Source organism: Engraulis encrasicolus, chromosome 13, assembly GCF_034702125.1.
Source record: "Engraulis encrasicolus isolate BLACKSEA-1 chromosome 13, IST_EnEncr_1.0, whole genome shotgun sequence".
In the NCBI taxonomy this organism is placed as follows: Eukaryota; Metazoa; Chordata; class Actinopteri; order Clupeiformes; family Engraulidae; genus Engraulis; species Engraulis encrasicolus.
In genome coordinates this window covers 27,533,916-27,555,710 of record NC_085869.1, presented here as the reverse complement: position 1 = coordinate 27,555,710, position 21,795 = coordinate 27,533,916, and the positions used below count along the sequence as shown (strand labels likewise).

The window sequence follows — 21,795 nt, the reverse complement described above, 5'->3', positions numbered from 1 at the left end:
GTATTTGGACCATACAGTCTATGATTTGCAAAGGAATTGGATAGGCGATTTGATGAACCTAATTCGCAGAGTGCTCTCGAGAGGCAACTGGTGGGTAAGTCATGTTTAGCTTACTACTTGTAATGGCACCGCCGAGTGCCTCGATGTTCAATGCGGTTATGGCAAATTATGTTGTGGTAAAGTTACTGAAGTGCTTTTGTTGTGCGCAGCGTATCCCACTGTCGGTTGTAGAGAAGAGAGGTGAGAGCTGGTGTTTTATGTGCTGTAATCAAGGACGTCTTATTTATCTGTTGTTGTGGTCAATGCGGGATAAAGTCATTCGTGGCAGATGGACAGACGCTAGCTGACGTTAGCTGGCCCGCTCAATGTTTCGATGGTTTCCTCAGTATTGCGCAATATTTCCTGGCTGTCATCACGAATAACAGTAGGTCGCGTGTGACAACAAGCAGGGATAGAGAAAGACAGCGTATTTGTTGTTGTTTAAGTTATTATTCTCTTCTGTCGTGCAGAGGGCTGGGCTGATGGGATGGACTACGTGGAAACTCTTACTATTTTGTGACGCTTGTCTGTTAGGCAACAAAAGGTCTCCGGTTTTGTGGTGATGGACTTGCACTGGAATGGTTGGTAGCCGATATCTGAGAGCATATCCGAGGTTTCAGACTATGCAACCTGTCCCTTCTCTAGAACTAGTGACCCCTTGCATCGTGCACATCTCAAAACAGTTTGGGATTTTTTTGTGGAGCAAACTGTGTCCCTTTTACTTACACGTTTCACTTGCTGCAAACCTCATCATGGCCTATTAAATAGAGCTAGGCAAGAACTGAAATCCATGCCTATCGACACCTCTTATTATGCTGACGTTTACCTGCGCTATTCCAGAGATTTTTTTAGGAACTCTCTCTGGCTATTTTTTTAAACTCTCTCTGGCTATTCTGTATTGTGCCTCCCTAATCAACATCCACCCACCGCTACTGGGCTGGCATAGGCTACTTTTGATAAGAATTAGGCATCCGGTTAAATCTGCCAGGATGGATAGCCCATCTGAGTGTTTTTGGGTGTGTTATTATTTTTGAGAATAGCTGTGTAAATCAAGGGGAAATAATGAGTACGTCTATTCTAAGATAAAGTCCACGAAAATAGACTTAATATGGCCGTTAAACACTGCAGGAACGTTAAGAACGAACGTTATTTTTCGTTCCGAACCGGTTCAGGAACGATATTTTTGTGGGGGAACGATTGCAGGAACGAAAACGTTAAACTGAAACTTGCCTGAACCGTTCGGAACGGAACGTTTGAAAAATAATTTCGTTTTCAAGCCCTGCTGGGAACTCCCATACTGCCTTTAGTTCTACACAATCGTTTCGATCTGAAAGACAGTCTGGCGAGGATGACTCATAACGTCCAAGATCACGGGCCCTGTGTCATAATGGCCAAGCATTCCGACCTGAACAGTTTCTCTGCCCAATCAGAGAGCAGGGCAGTGTGTCATAATAGCCAAGTATTCTGCCCCCCACGGAATTTACAATAGGCAACTCCCCAGACCTAATCTCACTTGTGATTGGGTCTGGTGTTAACCAGGCAAATGTAAAGTAAGTGAAGATCTAAATGAGACAATACACTGAAATAGCACCAAAGCACAGATGTTTTGTTTATACAAGTATATACTGTAATGACTTTTCAGGGCTCCGTTCTTATATTTCGCCTAGGGCCCCAAAATGGCTAGACCCACCCCCATGTGTGTGTGCGTGTGTGTGCGTGTGTGTGTGTGTGTGTGTGTGTGTGTGTGTGTGTGTGTGTGTGTGTGTGTGTGTGTGTGTGTGTGTGTGTGTGTGTGTGTGTGTTTGTGTTTGTGCGTGTGTACACTATAAGTGGTGATTTACTGAGCTGTTGCAGTAGGTTGACTCTGCAATAACAAACATCATTTCACACACACGCACACGCACGAACACATGCACATGCGCACGCACACACAAACACACTCACAGACACAATTACAATAAGTAAGAGCAGATAATAGCCTAAACAAAACATGAACGTAGGTACTATTGTTTAGGGGGAAAATGTACAAAAAAAAACATATAGACTTTACAAATTGCACATGTGGGTGGAAAAATGGGCCACTGCACTCTGCCCAACCGTGATAGGATTATCGTTCAGCGGCACACACGAGAGCATTATGCTCAATTACACTATGTGCTGGTTTCCCTCTTTAACATCCTTCTGAACATCTTATAGCTATATCTTGCTCCTTCTCTCTTTCTCTCTCTCCCTCCCTCTGTGTGTGTGTGTGTGTGTGTGTGTGTGTGTGTGTGTGTGTGTGTGTGTGTGTGTGTGTGTGTGTGTGTGTGTGTGTGTGTGTGTGTGTGTGTGTGTGTGTGTGTATGTGTGCGCGCGCGAATAACATTTGGAAAATAGTACTGTTGCAGTGATACTCACCTGTGAGATCTCTCTCTCTCTCTCTCTGTGTGTGTGTGGGGAATGGGGGTGTTATGACACACAAAATAAGATTCTCATCACACTGAGAAAAAGCAGCAAACTGAGAGCCTACCTGGGGAACTCCCAATGAGTCTTTGTAGCTGTGTGTGAAGCCGTGAACCTCGAAAAACGTAGCGTCCCAAACAACCCTAGCACTGGGTCAACAGTGGATTTAACATTGGGTTATCTTACCCCTAACAATTGGGTTGGGGCCATTGGATGATGTCATCAAGGGTGTGTGCATGCGTGCACTACAGGTATGACGAGAGACATTAGGAGCCCAAGCAGGCCTTTTGTACTCAATAATGCCACACTCTGGTCATGATGAGAAGCACATAGCAGAAAATAATTAGAACACACACACACACACACACAGACACACACACACACACACACACACACACACACACACACACACACACACACACACACACACACACACACACACACACACACACACACACACACACACACACTCCCTTTCCCAGCCTCCTCTCCTCACATCCTTTGGCAGCACCATGTTGCCCCTCCCTCTGCCCTCTGAACGGTGTTGCCGTGGGAGCAGGGCCATGTCACGGTTCTGGAATTTTGTCGCCGGTCTGCAGAATTCCAGAATGTCTGCCTGGAGTGCTGGAAATGTGTCACATTCCAGACATGCCACCAGGAACTGGTCACATCACTCCATCAAATAAAATAAAATAAAAATAACAGGCCATCAGACACACATGTACACATGTATACACACACACACACACACACACACACACACACACACACACACACACACACACACACACACACACACACACACACACACACACACACACACACACACACACACACACACGTAAGAAAGATGACAATGTTTCCACCTTAAAAGTACTTGGTTGTTCAATTCTGTAGGCCTGCAAAAGTTGCCCAAGTAGTTGGGAAATAGTTTTATGTTATTAAACGTGGCTAAATATGTCACAACATGTCATGCTGTGTTATACCAAGAAACTGGTTCAGTTGTAGACCAGGTTAACCTTGAGGTAGGCTATATGAAAATCGGAAGAGCCTGTCCTCATCCCCAAAATGGATTCGGCGCACACGCGCACACACACACACACACACACACACACACACACACACACACACACACACACACACACACACACACACACACACACACACACACACACACACACACACACACACACACACACACACACAGAGAGAGTGCAGTGAAGTAGTGCAGACAAGCAGGGTGAACCTGGAGTGTAATTACAAAAAATGACCACAAGATGTCAGAAAAGCTCTTATAGTTTGGGAGACCACAAGCCAAGGCACGCATGAAAATCACAAAATAACGTAAATTAGTATTTTATCTAGTAACCGTGCTTGTATCCATATCATCTAAGTAATCACTCACAAGAAGATAATAGCTTACATATTTCATATTAGTTTTATTCATTTCTCAATATTCATTATTTATTCATTAATTCCTGTAAAAATAGACAAGGGTGCTTGCAGTGTAGGGTTCTGGTAGTTACATTGACGATGACCCATCAAATTATTCAATACATCTAAATCAAACCTTTAGGATACAATTCACAGTCATATTCTCACAAACAAGATACAAAAGTATTGAAAGTGTTCATCAATCAAAAAAAAAAAGAATAGGCCACATGAAAGTAGCCAAGAAGGCATGAAAGTGAGCCCCATTACTAGTGTTTACATGCAGAAACCATGTTTCATTTTTGTACATTCACTTGTATTAGAGATAGATTGGACAGAGACAGAGGTCATTAAGATTATTTCATCATATGATGCAGTTGACCATTTCAAGTCCAACATTAACTGTGCTGATCTACTCTCACTGAGGCCTTCACTGGGAGGATCCTAAGAGGTGAGACCGTACAGCCCATATTGAAGTATGGAAACACTCTTTCAGTGAATGTGTGTTTGAGGGTATGTATGTGTGTATTACTATCAGGGTCAGAGAAAGACAACTCTCCTCTGTCCCAGTCCAGCTGCACTCTGATCCTCTGGAGTTTCTGCTTCAGTGTGAGGAGAGTGTCAGGCTGTGGTGAGGCACATGCACTATATTTACTATCTTTATACCACACAAACCACAGTCCACTCTTGGAGTAGAAGTCTCCCTGCTTCTGGAGAGACTCTGTCATCACACCCACATTCCACCATGGGTTCTCCCCAACCTCCACATCCCAGCAGTGTGTCCCTGAGTTAAAGCCCTCAGAGCCCAGCACACTGGCATACTTATCAAATCTCTCTGGGTTATCAGGAAGCTGCTGTATCTCATCGCCACCTCTCACACTGGTCAGATCCTCAGACAGGATGAGTCGTGGGTGTGCAGTGTTGGGATCCAGAGTGACAGGAGCTGCAGAGAGGAACAACACACACATGAGCTGAACACTGACTGGTGTGTGTTAGGGAAGTGAATGATGGTCACTTGAGCTGAACACTGAGTGGTGTGTGTGTGTGTGTGTGTGTGTGTGTGTGTGTGTGTGTGTGTGTGTGTGTGTGTGTGTGTGTGTGTGTGTGTGTGTGTGTGTGTGTGTGTGTGTGTGTGTGTGTGTGTGTGTGTGTCTGTGTGTCTGTGTGTCTGTCTGTGTCTGTGTCTGTGTCTGTGTCTCTGTGTGTGTCTGTGTCTGTGTCTGTGTCTCTGTGTGTGTAAATGATGTGAATGATGATCACATGAGCTGAACACTGAGTGGTGTGTGTTAGGGATGAACGCTGAGTGGTGTGTGTGTTAGGGATGTGAGTGATGGTCATTATTAGTGGTGCAGTGTTGGGATCCGGGATGACAGGAGCTGCATTGACAAGGACTTGTATCCATGGCAACAGTGCAGTTACAGTTTGCACTTCAGTTATTACTGAATATGACATGACAGGAAGTAGCTGTGTGTGTGTGTGTGTGTGTGTGTGTGTGTGTGTGTGTGTGTGTGTGTGTGTGTGTGTGTGTGTGTGTGTGTGTGTGTGTGTGTGTGTGTGTGTGTGTGTGTGTGTGTGTGTGTGTGTGGGTGTGGGTGGGTGGGTGTGGGTGGGTGGGTGTGTGTGTGTGTGTGTGTGTGTGTGTGTGTGTGTGTGTGTACTCACTGTATTGAACAATCTCCTGCATCTTCTCCCAGACTCTGAACTTCAGGTTGCCCAGGTGCTTTGCCACATTGATCAGAGCTCCTGAAAGCTTCTCTGGATCCTGCAGTGTGCACTGGGCTCTGGAATAACATTCAGGAGTCAGTGCTGCTATGGGTTTGGGTTCAGAACCACAGACAAGAGAGAAACAGGAGGCACATCACTCACCTTTCCACTGTGCTCTTGTAGTTCTGTGGAGAGAGCAAATTAATTTAGAATAATCTTCAACAGTACACATGTGTGCGCGCACACAGACACACAGACACAAACACACACGCACACGCAGGGCTTCGAACCGGTTCAAGGAACGAAAACGAAAACCAGAAACTTTTTGTATTTTACAGGGAACAGAAACGAAACCGGAAACGTTATTATTTTTTATGTTCTGGAACAGGAACACTTATTTAAAAATAATGGTAACCGGTTAATACCGGTTAATACCGTTCCTCAAACAAACAAACAAAGTCATTATTTGCCTGCGCACGTTACTATGGCGGCTGAGGTTCACGTCCTGTGTGACATCAGACATTCTCTGACTGAATGGAGAGAGAGCTGTAGATTACAAAGTCTTCACTCCACATCTTAATTAAGAGAAACCACTGTCATACAAAAGGACAGAGTTTGCATTGCATTATTGTAAGACATTGCAGGGAAGTGCGTGCAAAGCGCACCGACAATGTTCGGCGTCATTGGGCATCCATGGCCGCTTCAAATATGCACAAACTCACAATGTCCATCATAGTGCTCCCCGTTACCCAAGTCAGCGTGGAGCGCACATTTTCATCATTGAGGTTTATTCTCTGCTTCTCCGCTTAGGTTGTCCCTGAATGACAAAATTCTGGAGGATATTCTTTTCATCCGCTTGAATAAACAGTTTTGAATGTAGGCTGACTCATTTGCACTTCCGTCTTTCTTTTTTAACGTCAGTTAGGCCTATGGGGAGTAATCAGCTGACAGGAACGAAATTAACCGTTCCGGGAACAATATTTTTTGGTTCTAACCGGTTCGGGAACGTCAATATATTGGTGGAACTCAGAACCGGAAACGTTATAATTCCGTTTCTGTTCGGAACGGAACGTTTGGAAAAAAATAACGGTTCAAAGCCCTGCGCACACGCACACACTGGGGCAAAGGGGAAAAGGGGCAAAACAACATTGACAACAAGTATTACACCATATGCCTGACCCGTGTGTGTGTTTGCGTTTGTGTGTGTGTGTATGTGTGTATGTGTTTTCGTGTGTTCGTGTGTCGTGTGTCGTGTGTCGTGTGTGTGTGTGTGTGTGTGTGTGTGTGTGTGTGTGTGTGTGTGTGTGTGTGTGTGTGTGTGTGTGTGTGTGTGTGGCCCGGGCAGACAGTGGTGAGGACAACTTCCTGGGTTTTAAAAGAAAGAGCAGTGGAAAACTGGATACCCAGGCACAGGGATTTGGTGTGTCATCAGATTGGCCTGACCTAAATGATTTGTGCTGGAGAACAGGCACTGAATTAAAATGGACCTCCAATCATCAACCAGTAGAGGTCACCAATGCAGTGGTTAACAACCCATCAATCACAGTGCAAGCCAGGCTGCAACACAATAACATCAACCATCTCCTGTTACCAACAACATCTAGGCAAACCCTTTTGATCATCCAAAGGGACCGCAATATGGAGTACTGGTCCAGCCTTAAACTTCAAGGAAAATTAGCCAAACTCACCTGTGCAGACCACTCCACATCACATGCAATATTCAGTAATGCCACCATCAGTGATGAGATATTCATCTTCTGTGTGAAGGCACGCCTACAGATTCTCCCCACAAAATACCCTCTGGTTCCCATCTATCCACTGTCCTCTATGCATGCTACATGACCCTCCACAACATCTGGAGTCAGTAGCCCACATAATGAACAGCTGCCCCTCCTACAAAGGACTGTATACCGCCAGACACGATAGACTGGTGGACCTCATCGCTGCCCAGATCCCCTGTGCTCCTCAGGAACAACTATACAAACATACCCCTGTCAAGCCCCACTGGTTTAATGCATCTACAAATCTCTTCTCAGGAATTCCCAACACCGGACATCATTTGCATATCACAAGAGGAAAACATAGTCAGACTCTTTGAAGTAGCCTGTGCCTGTGTTCATGGAGGAATCCTACTGTACCAAAAAACTGAAGTACCATCCTCAAACATCTGCCATTGAAAGCTGTGGCTATAAATGTGTCCTCATTGTTCTTGTCTTCAAACAATGGAGTTCAATGAGAGATGGTGACATATTTGCTATTCGTAGAGCAATACATTTTTAACTTCATGATGTAATCAATAGAGATGCACCGGATCCTGATTTTTAGGATCCTGCCGGATACCGGATCCACTGCTTAACATCCAGGGTTGAAACACATAGCCTACTCGCACACGTGGGCCCTTTTTATTACGTTGGTTCAAACTATTTTGACTGAAAAGCCTCGGCTACCGGATCCTGGATCCTGGAACCGGATCCGGATCCTGTGAAAAACCCTATTATCCTGCCGGATCCGGATCCGGTGCATCTCTAGTAATCAATGATAAAAGCCCTCACACACCAGCAGCATGCATGCAGCTCCACATAAGAGCTGTATCCCTCTCATGTTTGACTTTAGGCACCATGTATTTTTTCCAAATTCTTCACCTTTAACACCAAAGAAGTTTCTCCCACTGTCCTGTCTCAAAAAAGCCAGCCAAGAGTATGTCAGGCCTAATTCTGACAAAAATGAAGGCTAATAGGACTCATACTCATAAGTCAAGATCCCAAGGTCACCCATTTTAGAACTGATAGCATCAAAACTATATGGTGTTGGAGATGAAGAATATGAAAAAAGAGAAATGGTGCATAAAGTCAAACATGGTACGGATACAGCTCTTATGAGGAGCTGCATGCATGCTGCAGGTGTCTGAGGGCTTTTATCATTGATTAAATCATGAAGTTAAACATGTATTGCTCTACGAATAGCGAATATGTCACCATCTCTCATTGAACTCCATTGATTTTCATTGTGTTGCTTTCCATGATTACAATGACCCTAAACACACACCTAAGGCCAAAGTTGATTTTCTGGAGAGGTGTGAGTGAATCAGTGATTAAGTATGACACCCGATCTGCGTATTTGAAGTGTTTTGAAGTGACTTATCTGCTCATTTTCACATTATATTCGATAGGCGACAAAACTTTTGTCTTGTGAAAATCTGCCCTGTCTGTGTTCAATAAAGGGTCAATCTTTCTTTGGTGCATGAAATTTATTTTTGTACATACATTTTCATTCGGGAGGGTTGTAGCTTTCATACGAGTGACTTCTGAAGCCAAGTGATTAATTGAAAGTCAGGTTATTAGCTGTTATTCCAAACAGATGGATAGGCGACAACTCTTTTGGAGAGTAGTGTACATGTAAATGTTGTACATCGAATGTGTATTTCTTGTGGTTTATTAGCTTCCAGTGAGGTTAAGAATTGAGTTTAAAACTCTTCTTATTGTCTATAAGTCACTCAATGGACTAGGCCGTAAATAAATTGCAGATGCTAGATAAATATCATCCTAAGAGATGTCTTAAGCCTCGGCGTGAGTTTGTGCATAGGCTACTTGGCGATCGCCAATGGCTCAAGCCGTCAGGTGACCCAAAATGGCACAACACCCCCCGTTGCAATCTGGAAAATGTTGGCTCGGCCAAAGTTGCGCACAGATCATTTTTTTCTGAACCAGCTCGCCTCCTCTAGCATCTACATTTTTCGAAGCTCTATTCCTGTTTCATGTTACAGTACTGCTATCATTTGGTGTTGTAAATAATTAGGTTAGAGTCTACTGAAAAGAAAACGCGAGGCCTCTCATGCCATAAGAAGTCCAACAAAAAAAGCAATTTCTCCCGACAAAAGAAGCTGTTTCTCTCATACAAAAGGTGCTGTTTCTCTAATGAACAGCAGAGGGCACTCTTTTGAAAATACAAACCCTGTGAGCTTTTTCTCACAACACTGATGCTCGCCGGCTGGTAATAGTCCTGGACCATCCATGTAGACCCGTTCGCAATTTTGAGTTGGGGGCGTTTCTCACTGGAATTGAGTTACTGGGTTCCTAGACATTAAAAATCACGGAGGTGCTCGTCCACCATAGTGCCAGATTTTTCACAATATGGCCGCCGAATATGGCCGCCATCGCCTATGACAAAAACCTGTGTTTTTTACTTTTAAACTGTTTATACACATGTCATACATCAATTCTGACCAATTTTTGGAGAGGAAATCATTTCTGACAATTTCATGAGGAGAATGTGTGATTGTGACCTTAAAAGGTCATTGTCAAGGTCAAATTTGCTATTCTGAAGAATGTCAATAGACTTTCATTGTAAAAATGAGAAACAAATTCTCAATTATGGTATGAGGAGTTATTTGCTGATATTGCCATGATTATTTTGTGTCAGTATAGTGTCAGTATAGTCCTTAAAAGGTCAAGGTCAAGGTCATGTTCCAGGTATTTTACCTATTCTGAAGAACTCGGCCATGTGCTTGCCTATTAGGTCATTATTAAGAATAAGGAACAGCCACTATAAATGTAAACCTAACATTTCCACACAGTCAGAGGACAGGACAGCCCATGCACTGCAACAGTCAACACAGAGAGGAGCCCCCACTAGAGGAGAAGTAAGTATGTTGCAGACTCTATGAACTAGAAATGCCCCTCTGTGAATGTGCCCTCTTATAGCACTATTGATGGGAGGAAGTGCATTGATTCCATCACCAATGCTGTACATTTATACTCTGTGATCATCAAATATTACAGCTGTTGTGGTTGATCTGGCCCCAGCCCAGACACGCACCAAGTACTTCCCAGCCAATGTTGCAGCTTGCTCGGTCAATATTTTGGCCTCTCCAAAGATAGCAAGTACTGGACTGGATCAGAAACCATGGCTGCATGTTTAGTCCCAACCTCATGCAACCCCCCTACTCATGCAATCATCTCCTTACAGGATATATTCTTTGACCACAGTTTTTGTCAGTGATGCTCCAAGATGAGAGACTAATTGATGGAGGGGAAGCATTCTCCGCATCTAGCCAGTGCCATACTGCTGGCAAATCTCCTGCATACCAAGTTCCTGGAAATATGGGCTGTAGTGGAGAAGCAATGCAAATGTGTCTGTATCATTTGAGTCTATAACAACTTTTCTGCACTGCTTCACACGAACAGCCCACAACCTGGCCTAAGCCTCATCAACACAGTTCAAGAGTTCTGGAATCTCTTCACCATCAGCTGACTTTGCTGGTAGCACCTCATCATCAAGAACAACAGGGCTGTAGTATTGCCTCTGGTTTGATGATAAATCATGTCTGGAACTAACAATTGGAGATTTCACTTGTTCTCCACAGAGGCCCGGAACTTATCAAGTTGGTGAGGAATGGGTGTTAGTCCGTTCACGCCAATGATGTCAACGGCTGTTGTTGAGTTGGTACACAGCATGCGTTCACCTTCCTTCAATGACATCTCAATGTAGGAGTCACAAGATGGATGAGCTCTGGATGTCAGCAGAGGGATACTGCTGAGTTGATGAAGGCAATGATGACAGCACCTAAATTCTGCCAGAGGCATATGACGGATCTTTGACATGAAGTCTACCCGAACATGAGGGCAATAAGTAGACTCAGAGCTTCATTGGGTGAGATTAAGGTGAGGCTCAATTTCACTGACAAGCTTTGACTTGTTAACAACCAACAGAAGGTCACCATCTAACAGGGGTGATGCTGAAAGGACATCATGAGATCTGCTGAATACTCATGCCCCGTTCCTCAGCAATGTCCATCCTCCTATGTGCCTCAGCTATGTCTTTAGATGAGACCAACTTCTGCTCCTTTACAATGATTGCTAGTGTCTTCTATGGCTGATCTTTGTACTGCAGAAGATTCCTTTTTGAAACAGTTCCACTTATCTTATGTTCTTGAGAACTAACCTATCCTGCCAGTATAAGCTGAAAACAAGCTTTGGAGACGGTTGCGCAGGCGAGGTGCAACACTCCTGTTAACAACCTGGTTGCTGAGCAGATTGTGCAGTGGAACGGGCGCATTAACGGTCAATGAGTATGGATTCTGCGGATCCACCACAAAGTCTAGCAACAATTACACATTTCGGTTGAATGTAAGGCACGGAGCGGTGCTCAGTGCATGTTGGAGGTGGTATTCTGTCCGCTTCAAAGTGGTGTTGTTGGTGAGAAAGTTGAGGACATCAGTGATCATTCTAATCTGATGGAAAGAACTCAAATTTTGCTGCAACATTAACATTGCGTGTGGCTCCTACTACAAACTGTCCTCCATGACCCTTGCATACTCTCTGAATGCTGCTCAACCTTTATGTCACCTCCCACAGCAGTAAGAGGCTACTGCAGTTACGTTCTGCAAAGATTGGCATAGGACGTTATGGTAGCCTCATATTGATTTATTTTCCTTCTCTTTCAGAGACAACAGCATTTTTAATGATGGCCGCCAAACTTCAAAGAATTGGCAGAGCTCTGACTTGTCTTGATTCAAGCTCTCCACTTGCTCAGTCAAGGCCTCAAACTCAAATTCTGGGCAACGTTAATTTGAAGCCAGTGAAGTGTGCAATGCCTGTACCTGTGCAAGCACTGGACAGTCTGCCTTGTCCTTGTGAGTCCAGAATACCTCCCACTGGAGAGACATGCATCAATGCATTATCTAGGCCAGAACCTCGAGGCAATTTTCCCTGATATCTGAGAATAACATGCGTCCAATGGAAAGGGCCAATACAGTGGAAGAGATCCTTGAAGTGCTCCGTCTCATGCAGGTTTCATCACACCAAATTGCCATTGATGCCTGGATCATCTGCCTGCGAACACTGTAAGTTGGACAGGCAGTGTCTGACAGTGGCACACTCAGTAATGGGTCTTGGTATTATAGGAAGGAAGCCAGCACGTATCATTGGCACAACAGCAGATGAGACAAGTGTGTGTACAGCAGCCTGCATCAAAAGGTCTCCTCCTGACACACCAGAGCGAATCAGGCTGATCAAGAATTCATGCTTTCCTGATAAACCTTTTGCAGTGGCAACATGCAGTAATGTTGCTTGTTTGTTTTCAGGATGCAGCAGCATGTCTGGTGGTAGGGCAGGTCGAACCACTGGCTTTGCATGATCAGGTACCTCTTGGCATGGTAAATTCCTCTGCAGTATATCATCAGCTTGGCCTAATTCTGTGCCCGACACTGGAGACTTTTGAAGGTGTCTGTTCACTGAGGCATCTGGAAACAGTAATAAGGCTGCATAGTGTGAACCCTTGGTACCAGAAAGTGATGATTTGTCAGCATAATCAGAGCTGGATGCCTGCCAATGTATATTACATTACACTTAGCTGACGCTTTCATTTATTCAAAGCGACTTACAGTTATTATTTTTCAGGGTATTGGTTACAGTCCCTGGAGCAATGTGGGGTTAGGTGCCTTGCTTAAGGGCACTTCAGCCATGGATGGAGATGTAGGGAGAGGTCAGGGGGGATTCGAACCTGCAACCCCTAGATTGAAAGACCAACTCTCTAACCACTAGGCCACAGATGCCCCCATGTATAATGGATGTATAATCCTCCCTTGTAAGTGCTAGGTATGGTTTTCTGTCGGTTTTTCGAGCATTCCACAACATAGCTAGCAAGAAGACTGGTCAGATCTGATTGTCTGGTAGCTTGAACATGAACCACTCCTGTGAAAAGTTGCAAGAAGGTTCTTGATGTGAAGGCTTTTGCTGTGTGGGAAGCATCATATGCAATGGTGTTCGCCTTATTCCGCGTTGAATCTTATGCACAAGCATTTGAAAGAGGCAGTGAAGTTGTGTACTCTTGTGATCTCTGACACACTTCTCCTCTTCTAGTGGGGGCTCCTCTCTGTGTTGACTGTTGCAGTGCATGTGCTGTCCTGTCCTCTGACTGTGTGGAAATGTTAGGTTTACATTTATAGTGACTGTTCCTTATTCTTAACAATGACCTAATAGGCAAGCACATGGCCGAGTTATTCAGAATAGGGAAAAGACCTGGAACATGACCTTGACCTTGACCTTTTAAGGACTATACTGACACTATACTGACACAATATAATCATGGCAATATCAGCAAATAACTCCTCATACCATAATTGAGAATTTGTTTCTCATTTTTACAATGAAAGTCTATTGACATTCTTCAGAATAGCAAATTTGACCTTGGCAATGACCTTTTAAGGTCACAATCACACATTCTCCTCATGAAATTGTCAGAAATGGTTTCCTGTCCAAAAATTGGTCAGAATAGATGTATGGCATGTGTATAAACAGTAAAAAAAACACAGGTTTTTGTTTATTTGGCGGCCATATTGTGAAAAATCTGGCACTATGGTGGACGAGCACCTCCGTGATTTTTAATGTCTAGGAACCCACTAACTCAATTCCAGTGAGAAACGCCCCCAACTCAAAATTGCGAACGGGTCTACATGGATGGTCCAGGACTATAAGGATCAGCAGTGCAAAATGTAGCGCTTATGAGCTGAATGAAGGGGCTGATGCTTTTGATTAAGGCATTAATGGTTCTAGAGCCAAAAGCCGCAAAGTAATCATGCCATGTCTCCTCTACTGGTTGTATAAGGATCTATAGGGTAAAATCAAGACAGGGTGAAATAACACTTAGCAATTATGCTGCCAAATGCTGGAACCAGCTTCCTGTTCAAATTAGAACTGCCTCAGCAGTGTCACATTTTACAAAGAAATTAAAAATAGCTTTATTCTCTTCTGCTTTTGGTTGAGGCTAGTTATCTAATCTCTATAATAGCCTACTTGTTATAATTTCTACTTTTGATGATGTATTTCTTCTCTCTTCTCTTTCCTCTCAAGCACATTGAATAACACAGGTTATGGATGATCATTTGCTATACAAATCCTGTTGCTCTATTGCTATTGCCATATTGTGGTGGTCGTGGCTGCTCAGTGTTAGAGGTGCCTAACCTCATCGATGTGGCCTTTAACAAGATACTTTACCGAAAATTACTCAAGCAGGTGGCAGGGTAGTGCCACCGGTGTGTGTGTGTGTGTGTGTGTGTGTGTGTGTGTGTGTGTGTGTGTGTGTGTGTGTGTGTGTGTGTGTGTGTGTGTGTGTGTGTGTTGGGGGGGGGGGGGGCAGTCATTCTCTTATGAGCAAAGTCACTTTTCGAAGGTAGCAGGGCAGGCCTGGGGGAGAAATGAGGCCCGGGCATTTTTGGCTCAAAGGGGCTGCTCAAAATTAGCGGTGCATAACTAACTCAGCAATGGGCCCCGTACCCTCGTGGGCCCCATATTTTCAGAAAGGTAAACATTTTTTTTTACATTTCTGAAAATAGTGACCAACGAGGGTACAGGGCCTACCAGGAAATGCCTGCTATGCCATATGGCCAATCCAGCCCTGGAAGGTAGCAACCAGAGATGTACAGTGCAGTGTAATGTACAGGTAGAAGTAGGCCTACTGCTACAGATGAAATAGCAACACCATCACAATGTTGTTGAAACTATGTAATATCATACTACTGGTGTTGTAATAACATCCATAACAGCACTTCTGCTTCTACTTTATGCACCTCTGGTAGCACAACGCAGATACTGTATTTTTGGCAATGCTTGTAGTGATTGTTGAAGGGCAAATTGCTAATCCCTGCTGTATGTGCCATGTACTGATGCACCTGCTGGAAGACAATGATGCATAGAAACTGGTCTGCCTGCCTTCTACAATCACACTGTTGACCCAAAGATACACCCAGTATTGTTAAAAGGAGGTAGGCCTTTTTTCAATTAGGCCTTTGTACCTTTTAGAATAGCAGTGTGGTTTTAGTGAAGGTGCAACAAAGCAGGCTGGGTTGGCCTCTGAAATTGTCCCGCAAACACACACACACACACACACACACACACACACACACACACACACACACACACACACACACACACACACACACACACACACACACACACACACACACACACACACCTGTACACTTTTGATCTCCCTAACGTTTTTGCTGATGAATTGTTAATCCCTGCTGTACAGATGTGCCATGTACTGATGCACCTGCTGGAAACCGCCATGACTGAGGTGCCCTTGAGCAAGGCACCCATACGGCCAGTGCTCGTCCAGAGCTGAGGCCGCTGGAGGGTTGCCGAGTCCGGGTAGGAAGCTTGGCATTGTAAAGACAGGGAGACAGGGAGGTCAGTGACCGCCACTTTGTCTTTGTTGCACACGTAAGAGAGGTAGGGCCATGAGTGTCTCAGGCTAGATACCTACAACGCCACTGCGCGACCAGGCACTTGTGCCGTACAGCGAGACAGCCTTGAGATGAGGTCAAATGCCGTCCACATGTTAGCCCCAAGGACATCGAAGGATTAGCCCTCAGAGAGGAGCAATATCCATTTCAGTCCCCAACCCAACAGGGGGCAGTTGTGAGAAAAATATTTAATAAATGGGGGGGGGGGGGGGGGGGGGGGGGGGGGGGGGGGGGGGGGGGTGGGGGGGGGGGGTCAGCTGACAGGCCCAGGTTCATACCTGTCAGATGGGTACACTACCGTACAGGTATAGCTGGGGAAATTTCTGTAATGGATAAATGAGGGCAAGTGCTTCCAGGATAATTTGCATTGGTTTGGTGAACTGTAGAATCAGATCCCATGAATGATTTCTGTTCCCCATACCAATGGTAACCTGAATGGAGATGAAATAGCATGAAATATATGAAATAGGCCTACTAAAAGCATCTCTTTCTTGGGACCACTTTTTAGTGATGGGATTTTTGGCTCTTTTCTGAAATGCGGTTCTATTGCCTCTTCTTACTATGGAGAGACGGCTCTTTAGGCTCCCAAACGGCTCCCTACATATATGTTTACATGATTAATAAATTAATTATTTTACAACATTTTGCTTCATTATTGACACTGTGAAGCATTTTTTACAGTATGTGCTGTGTAAAAGCCTTCATGAATTACACTTTTCTTGTAATCAGTCGTTAAATTATGACCCAACATACCCAAATACAAAGTAAATAAAAAAGGTATTAATGCATAGACCTACTATGTATTTCTAATCGCTGTAAGTGTCTGTAACACCTGCTCTGTAATCACTGGCACTTATATCAGAAATGAACTGTGTATCAACTGATCGTCCAATAGTGAACAGTAAGAATAATTAACTCTGCCAAGGTCACGGTTTGTCTGTCTGTCAGCAAGATAACTCAAAAAGTCATGAACAGATTTGGATGACATTCTGTGGGGTTGTTGAAAATGACAGAAGGAAGACATTCTGGTAATGGTCCGGATCAAGATGCAGGCGAGGAAATCAATTGTAAGTGTTCTGCTACAAAGGCAAACGGCCTCTGTTTCTCTGCTGTCATTCTTAGGCAAATACTTTAAGGGTCATAATTGGCAGCTACGTATGCATTTAAGGTACACTGTGATAGAACACTTTCAAAATTTCCATCGCCTTTTCACAACAAACACAATTGTTTTCCACCGTTCCACGATGTTTCCATCGTCCGATGTTTCCATTGAGGGCTGCCCCCTTGGGTGAGGCATCAATGCAATTTTGTTTTGTGCAGTGTGCACTGTTCACTTGCATGCTGTGGAGTGCTTTGTCACAATGGGAGTTGGGCTAGTTGGATAAGGTTACCTGATTAGATAATTTAGGCGACAAGAATGCTTTCGGACTGATGTGTGAGTGACAATATCATCAAATGTTTCTAGTATTTGAATGGGATGTTTTTCACTTATGATGTGGAAAACATAATGTCTACATGGTTTGTTTTATTTCTTCCTGGTATGATGATGAGAAATCTATTCCTCTATCTGCCGTCTGTAACGTTGCTAATTTGACTGTGACAGCCAGTGTGCCAATCAGGAAATCTGTCAACTGCCAAAGCCTGTCATCTGCGTAGGCGGGGAACAAAAATGTCCTCATAGTGCCTTTCTTATCTGATTATATTAGCAAATACTGTACTAGTTTTGCCGTTCTTATCTGATTCTGTCCCATCATGCATGAACATGAACCAAATGTTGTTTTTTGCTTGTACAGTAAGTGTTTTGTTGGCAATGCAGGGTGTCACAAAATCATTGTAAAGTATATGTGTTTGTCAAAATGTTCAAAGTGCAGTCCTAATACAACTTGCAGATATCGTATTGTTTTGTCACCACCTGTTGTCAAACTGACATCCATTCTAGATCACTTCTGACGATGCAAATCGGGCCACACAGGAAAACAGGATACACTCTGTCCAACTTGTAAGGTGCTTCACTGGTTAGACAAAAATATTTATAAATATAGCTGTAAAAATGCCAAATGTACAGTAACCTGATTTCCTTTTCACCCACATACATGACTGGATGGAGTGACAGAAGAAATTCAGGTATACATTGTTGTTGTTGTTGTTACTACTACTAGGCCTACTCCTGTGCATTTGTTTATTAAATTATATTACCTTCTTTAAAGACTTATTATGTGCAGAGACGGTCTTATACGAGACGAATCACTCATGAAACCTTCCATAGGAATGAACGAGAGCATTTGGCTACGCGAACATGGCGTTTGCCGGTGTCACTCCCACCTGTCCGGTAACGAGAGCCAATTGCTTGCTGAGCTGCGCTGTCACTTATCCAATCGTCTCGACGCCTCGACGCAAGTGCAAACGTAAACCTTTACGACTGCTCGTACCTAATCGGTTTGTCGGCCATGTGGTTTGTTTGCCGTCCGTGGAAACTTCATTGTGAATTGGGCAGAGAGCGCAACTCCACCATTAATTACCTTTCTGCGCCCATCCAAAATGCTGGTGCAAGACAAAGGGACAGATAATCACGGAAACAAAAACGGCCGTGTGCATGTGCACACCAGTTGTGGTTTTTCTTATGGTTGAAAACAAAGAAAAAGCAAAACGGGAGCAAGTCTGCACTTTGATCAGTTGAGCTTTTTTTTCTTAGGCCTATATTTTTCACAGCTATTATCAGTTTAGGCAACAACGTGATATCAACACCAATTTTGAGGCAGGCTAGCCTACATCATTAATTTATTCAATAGCCTATTTTTTTATTACTGATGAGCAGGGACGACCATTGTGCTTACTGCTTTGGCTATCAGAAAATAAATCCAGTGTCTTTTCTGTACGATGTCCGGAGAATGGATGCCCGTTTGACAGCCGGCCGGAAGAGGTGAAGTCCACGCAACTTGCTCCCACCTGCCGCAAAACAGAACGTTGTCGTGGAATGTGGCGCATGCGCAGATCAAAAATAGCATAAAGAAAAACGCTGTTTTAAAGTGTTACTTTCATGTTTCGGTCATTCTAAGACGGTCAGTAAACCCAGTTTTTCATTGTGATTCCAACCATATGAGTTGCGTGTCGCTGTGTTGTCCCACTGTCACACAACATTATTTCCCCCATTCATTCTTATATACCCTGTAGCAACCCCATGTGAGTAGGCTGCCGGATGTGAGTGCCCGGATATCCGCCCGAGTATTTCCGGATATCCGCCCGAGTATTTACGGCTGTTTCCGGGTATCTGGCCCTATATTTACGACAGTTTTACCTCAGCTACTCGTCCCCGGTCCGATTTGAGTCTGCCAGGATGGAAGCGAGTGCGACTACCGGCGCGGAGACATCTGGATACCAGTTTTATGAAAACGTAAAAACATTTTTACAGACGGGGCGAATGTTGCCCCTCTGGGGGAAGCAGGAAAAGTGGAAGGTCCGCCGCTCATCGAAGCGGTTCATAGTGAAAGGTAACCCTAATTTCATCAGAGTTGTAGATCTTTTCCGTTCATGTCAGTTGCTGTCATTTATCGTTTTCCGATATTCTTGATACGACAGCACGCCAAGGAGATGATGTGCGATCAATGTTGTTTAACTCTGTTTTGTCAGTGTCAATGTTAGTCAGAGCTGTCACTTGATGCTCACTTGGAATGCTTGTAAGAAACTCTGATAATAAGAGCCTAATAAGAGTGTCTAAATACGACATACCTTTTCCATGTTTTAATAGATCGTCGCTTATTTTACATCGGGCAGAGGCGGCAGTACATGCGGCTGGTAATAACCAGCGACGCGGAGAAAGATGCTGTGTTAAACGAGTGTCACAACCTGCCTGGGTCTGGCAACCACCGCAAGTTCAGGGGTACGCGAAACAAGGCCATTTCTGGGTATTTCTGGGATGGCCAGGCGAAGGACATTGAGAACTGGGTAAGTACTGTTGATTTCATTTCATATAGTCACTTCAGGGGTACCCGAAATAAGGCCATCTCTGGGAATTTCTGGGATGGTCAGGCGAAGGACATTGAGAACTGGGTAAGTAGGCTACTGTTGATTTCATTTCATATAGTCACTAACACATGGATGCTATCCTTTTTCCTGCTTGGAGTAGGCAACCAGGCCAAGGGGGTCACTACTTGCTATGTGTTGAGTGAACATTTTAGTATTTCAGACCCATTTCTGCCCCCTTTAATAATTTACAATTAGCCATGTTGATGGGTGACACCAAATGTATGTCTGCAGGTGTTAAAAGTTCAAGACCGACAGATCCTCTTCTTGGACTCTCTTCTTCCTCAAGGTTTTGGAGATGAGGCATACCGAGCAATATTTAGGTTTATAGATGGGCCTAGTTGGCCTACTTCCACATATATTTTCAAAGTGTTTCAAGCCTTGTTCTATGGCTTTAGGTTTTCAAGCCTTGTTCTATGGGCAGTCATGGGGTTAGCGGTTAAGCTGTCAGAATTGTAGCCCAAAGGTTCGACTCCTGATGCAACAGTTGATGGGGTCCTGTCCCACTGCACTGCTCCCTAGGGCTGCCCCCATGCACGGGTGAGGTGAGGTAATTTTGTGTGAAGGGAGCACTGTGTGCTGTGCAATGCTGTGTCACAATGACGATGGGAGTGTCACAGGTGTGGTTTCATCTTTAGCTTCTTTCACTTTTATGGCTACAGGTTTTTGAGCCTTGTTCTACGGCTTCAGGTTTTCATGTAAGCCTTGTTCTGTAGTTTCAGTCTGTTCTCAACTGATTTTATTGTTCTATTTTAGGAACATTTCACAGTCCATTCAGCCAGGGCAATGGACTGAGAAGACTGGCTGTGACTTCGACGTAAATATTTAAAATCAAGCTTTTATAGGTGTTGTTGACACATTGTTTCTGTATGTGTTTCCGTATCGATTGTACTTTAGTTACGCCCCCATCATATTCACAGTCTGACACTTTGTTATTCAGGGTTTCCCACAACAAACCGGCGGAGTGAACTGTGGAATCTTCATGCTAATGGTAAAATTCAAGTTTTAGCTGGTTCGGATACACTTCAGATGTGTCTTAATATGTATGCTGCCTAATATACATACAGCCGCGGGGGAAAATAAGAGACCACTTTCATAATTTCAAAGTGGTGTCTTAATATTTCCAGCGGCTGTATGTACATCTTGTAAATCACTGTTTGTGTTCTCTTTTTCCCTTTGTTTTGTAGTATGCGCTCAGCTTTTGCACTAGCACTCCGTTCAACTTCTCAGAGGTAAATTGTATATTCATCATTGGAAGACATCATTTACATTGTCCATAGTCTTCACAGATACAAATGTTCACAGTGGTTTCACACAATTGGTTTTATGTAGGGGGACATGCCATCTCTTAGGAAATGGTGGTGTTTGGAGGTCATGGAGAGGTTCTCCATTGAAGGGTAGGACCATTTAAACGTGGATAGACATTTTCACACTTATTTTTGACGTTACATTACTACATGTAGTATACATTGGTTTTCTATGCAGACACGGATATCGCTTCGCGTTTTGGACGCAGGAGGCGAAAGACCTGCTCTGCGGGAGGCTGGAGCCCCTTTACAGGCTGCCTCGTAGGAGAGTCAAGGTACATATGGCCAAACTAGAGTTGTGAAAAGTAAATCCATGGTACAACACTTGCCCATGATATTTCATAGATGTTGGATGGAAAGACTTAAGTGTGTGTGCGCACACCTGACCCTTTACTATCAATTTTTGTGTATCTCTCTTTCAACCAGGTGACTGAAAAGGACCAGAGGGAGGCCGAGAACATGCCAACGGTAAGAAAGTTGGCATGAAATTGGCATGTTCAAAGTGTTTTTAGGTCTCAGGGGTGTGTTTTATTTGTTTTATCTGCTTTTATTGTGTATTTTATGCTTTTATTGCCTTTTACTATTCTTTTATTATTAATGTGAAATCAA

The 21,795-nt window shown here is 44.0% G+C and overlaps 1 protein-coding gene and 1 long non-coding RNA gene across 2 annotated transcripts; one reads left to right on the top strand and one right to left on the bottom strand.

Annotated features, from left to right (window-relative positions):
• Window positions 1-3,943: 3,943 nt before the first annotated feature.
• Window positions 3,944-14,903, bottom strand: LOC134460488 (zinc-binding protein A33-like). Its single transcript, XM_063212875.1, has 4 exons — window positions 14,889-14,903; window positions 5,779-5,801; window positions 5,575-5,693; window positions 3,944-4,855 (listed from the first exon to the last, which is right to left on the bottom strand). The coding sequence occupies exons 1-4, from the start codon at window positions 14,901-14,903 to the stop codon at window positions 4,311-4,313; spliced, it is 702 nt and encodes a 233-aa protein (XP_063068945.1). The 3' UTR covers window positions 3,944-4,310.
• Window positions 14,904-20,565: 5,662 nt separating this feature from the next.
• Window positions 20,566-21,358, top strand: LOC134461650 (uncharacterized). The gene is made up of 4 exons (XR_010037353.1): window positions 20,566-20,696; window positions 20,820-20,870; window positions 21,067-21,111; window positions 21,212-21,358. It is a non-coding gene; the product is annotated as an uncharacterized LOC134461650 (long non-coding RNA).
• The last annotated feature ends 437 nt before the right edge of the window (window positions 21,359-21,795 follow it).

What these genes read in the sequence shown, in the direction of transcription:
- LOC134460488 (XM_063212875.1), bottom strand. An exon ending in TACAAGAGCACAGTGGAAAG is followed by an intron (nt 5,694 to 5,778) that starts GTGAGTGATGTG and finishes ATGTTATTCCAG; the next exon opens with AGCCCAGTGCACACTGCAGG. An exon ending in GCAGGAGATTGTTCAATACA is followed by an intron (nt 4,856 to 5,574) that starts GTGAGTACACAC and finishes TCCTCTCTGCAG; the next exon opens with CTCCTGTCACTCTGGATCCC.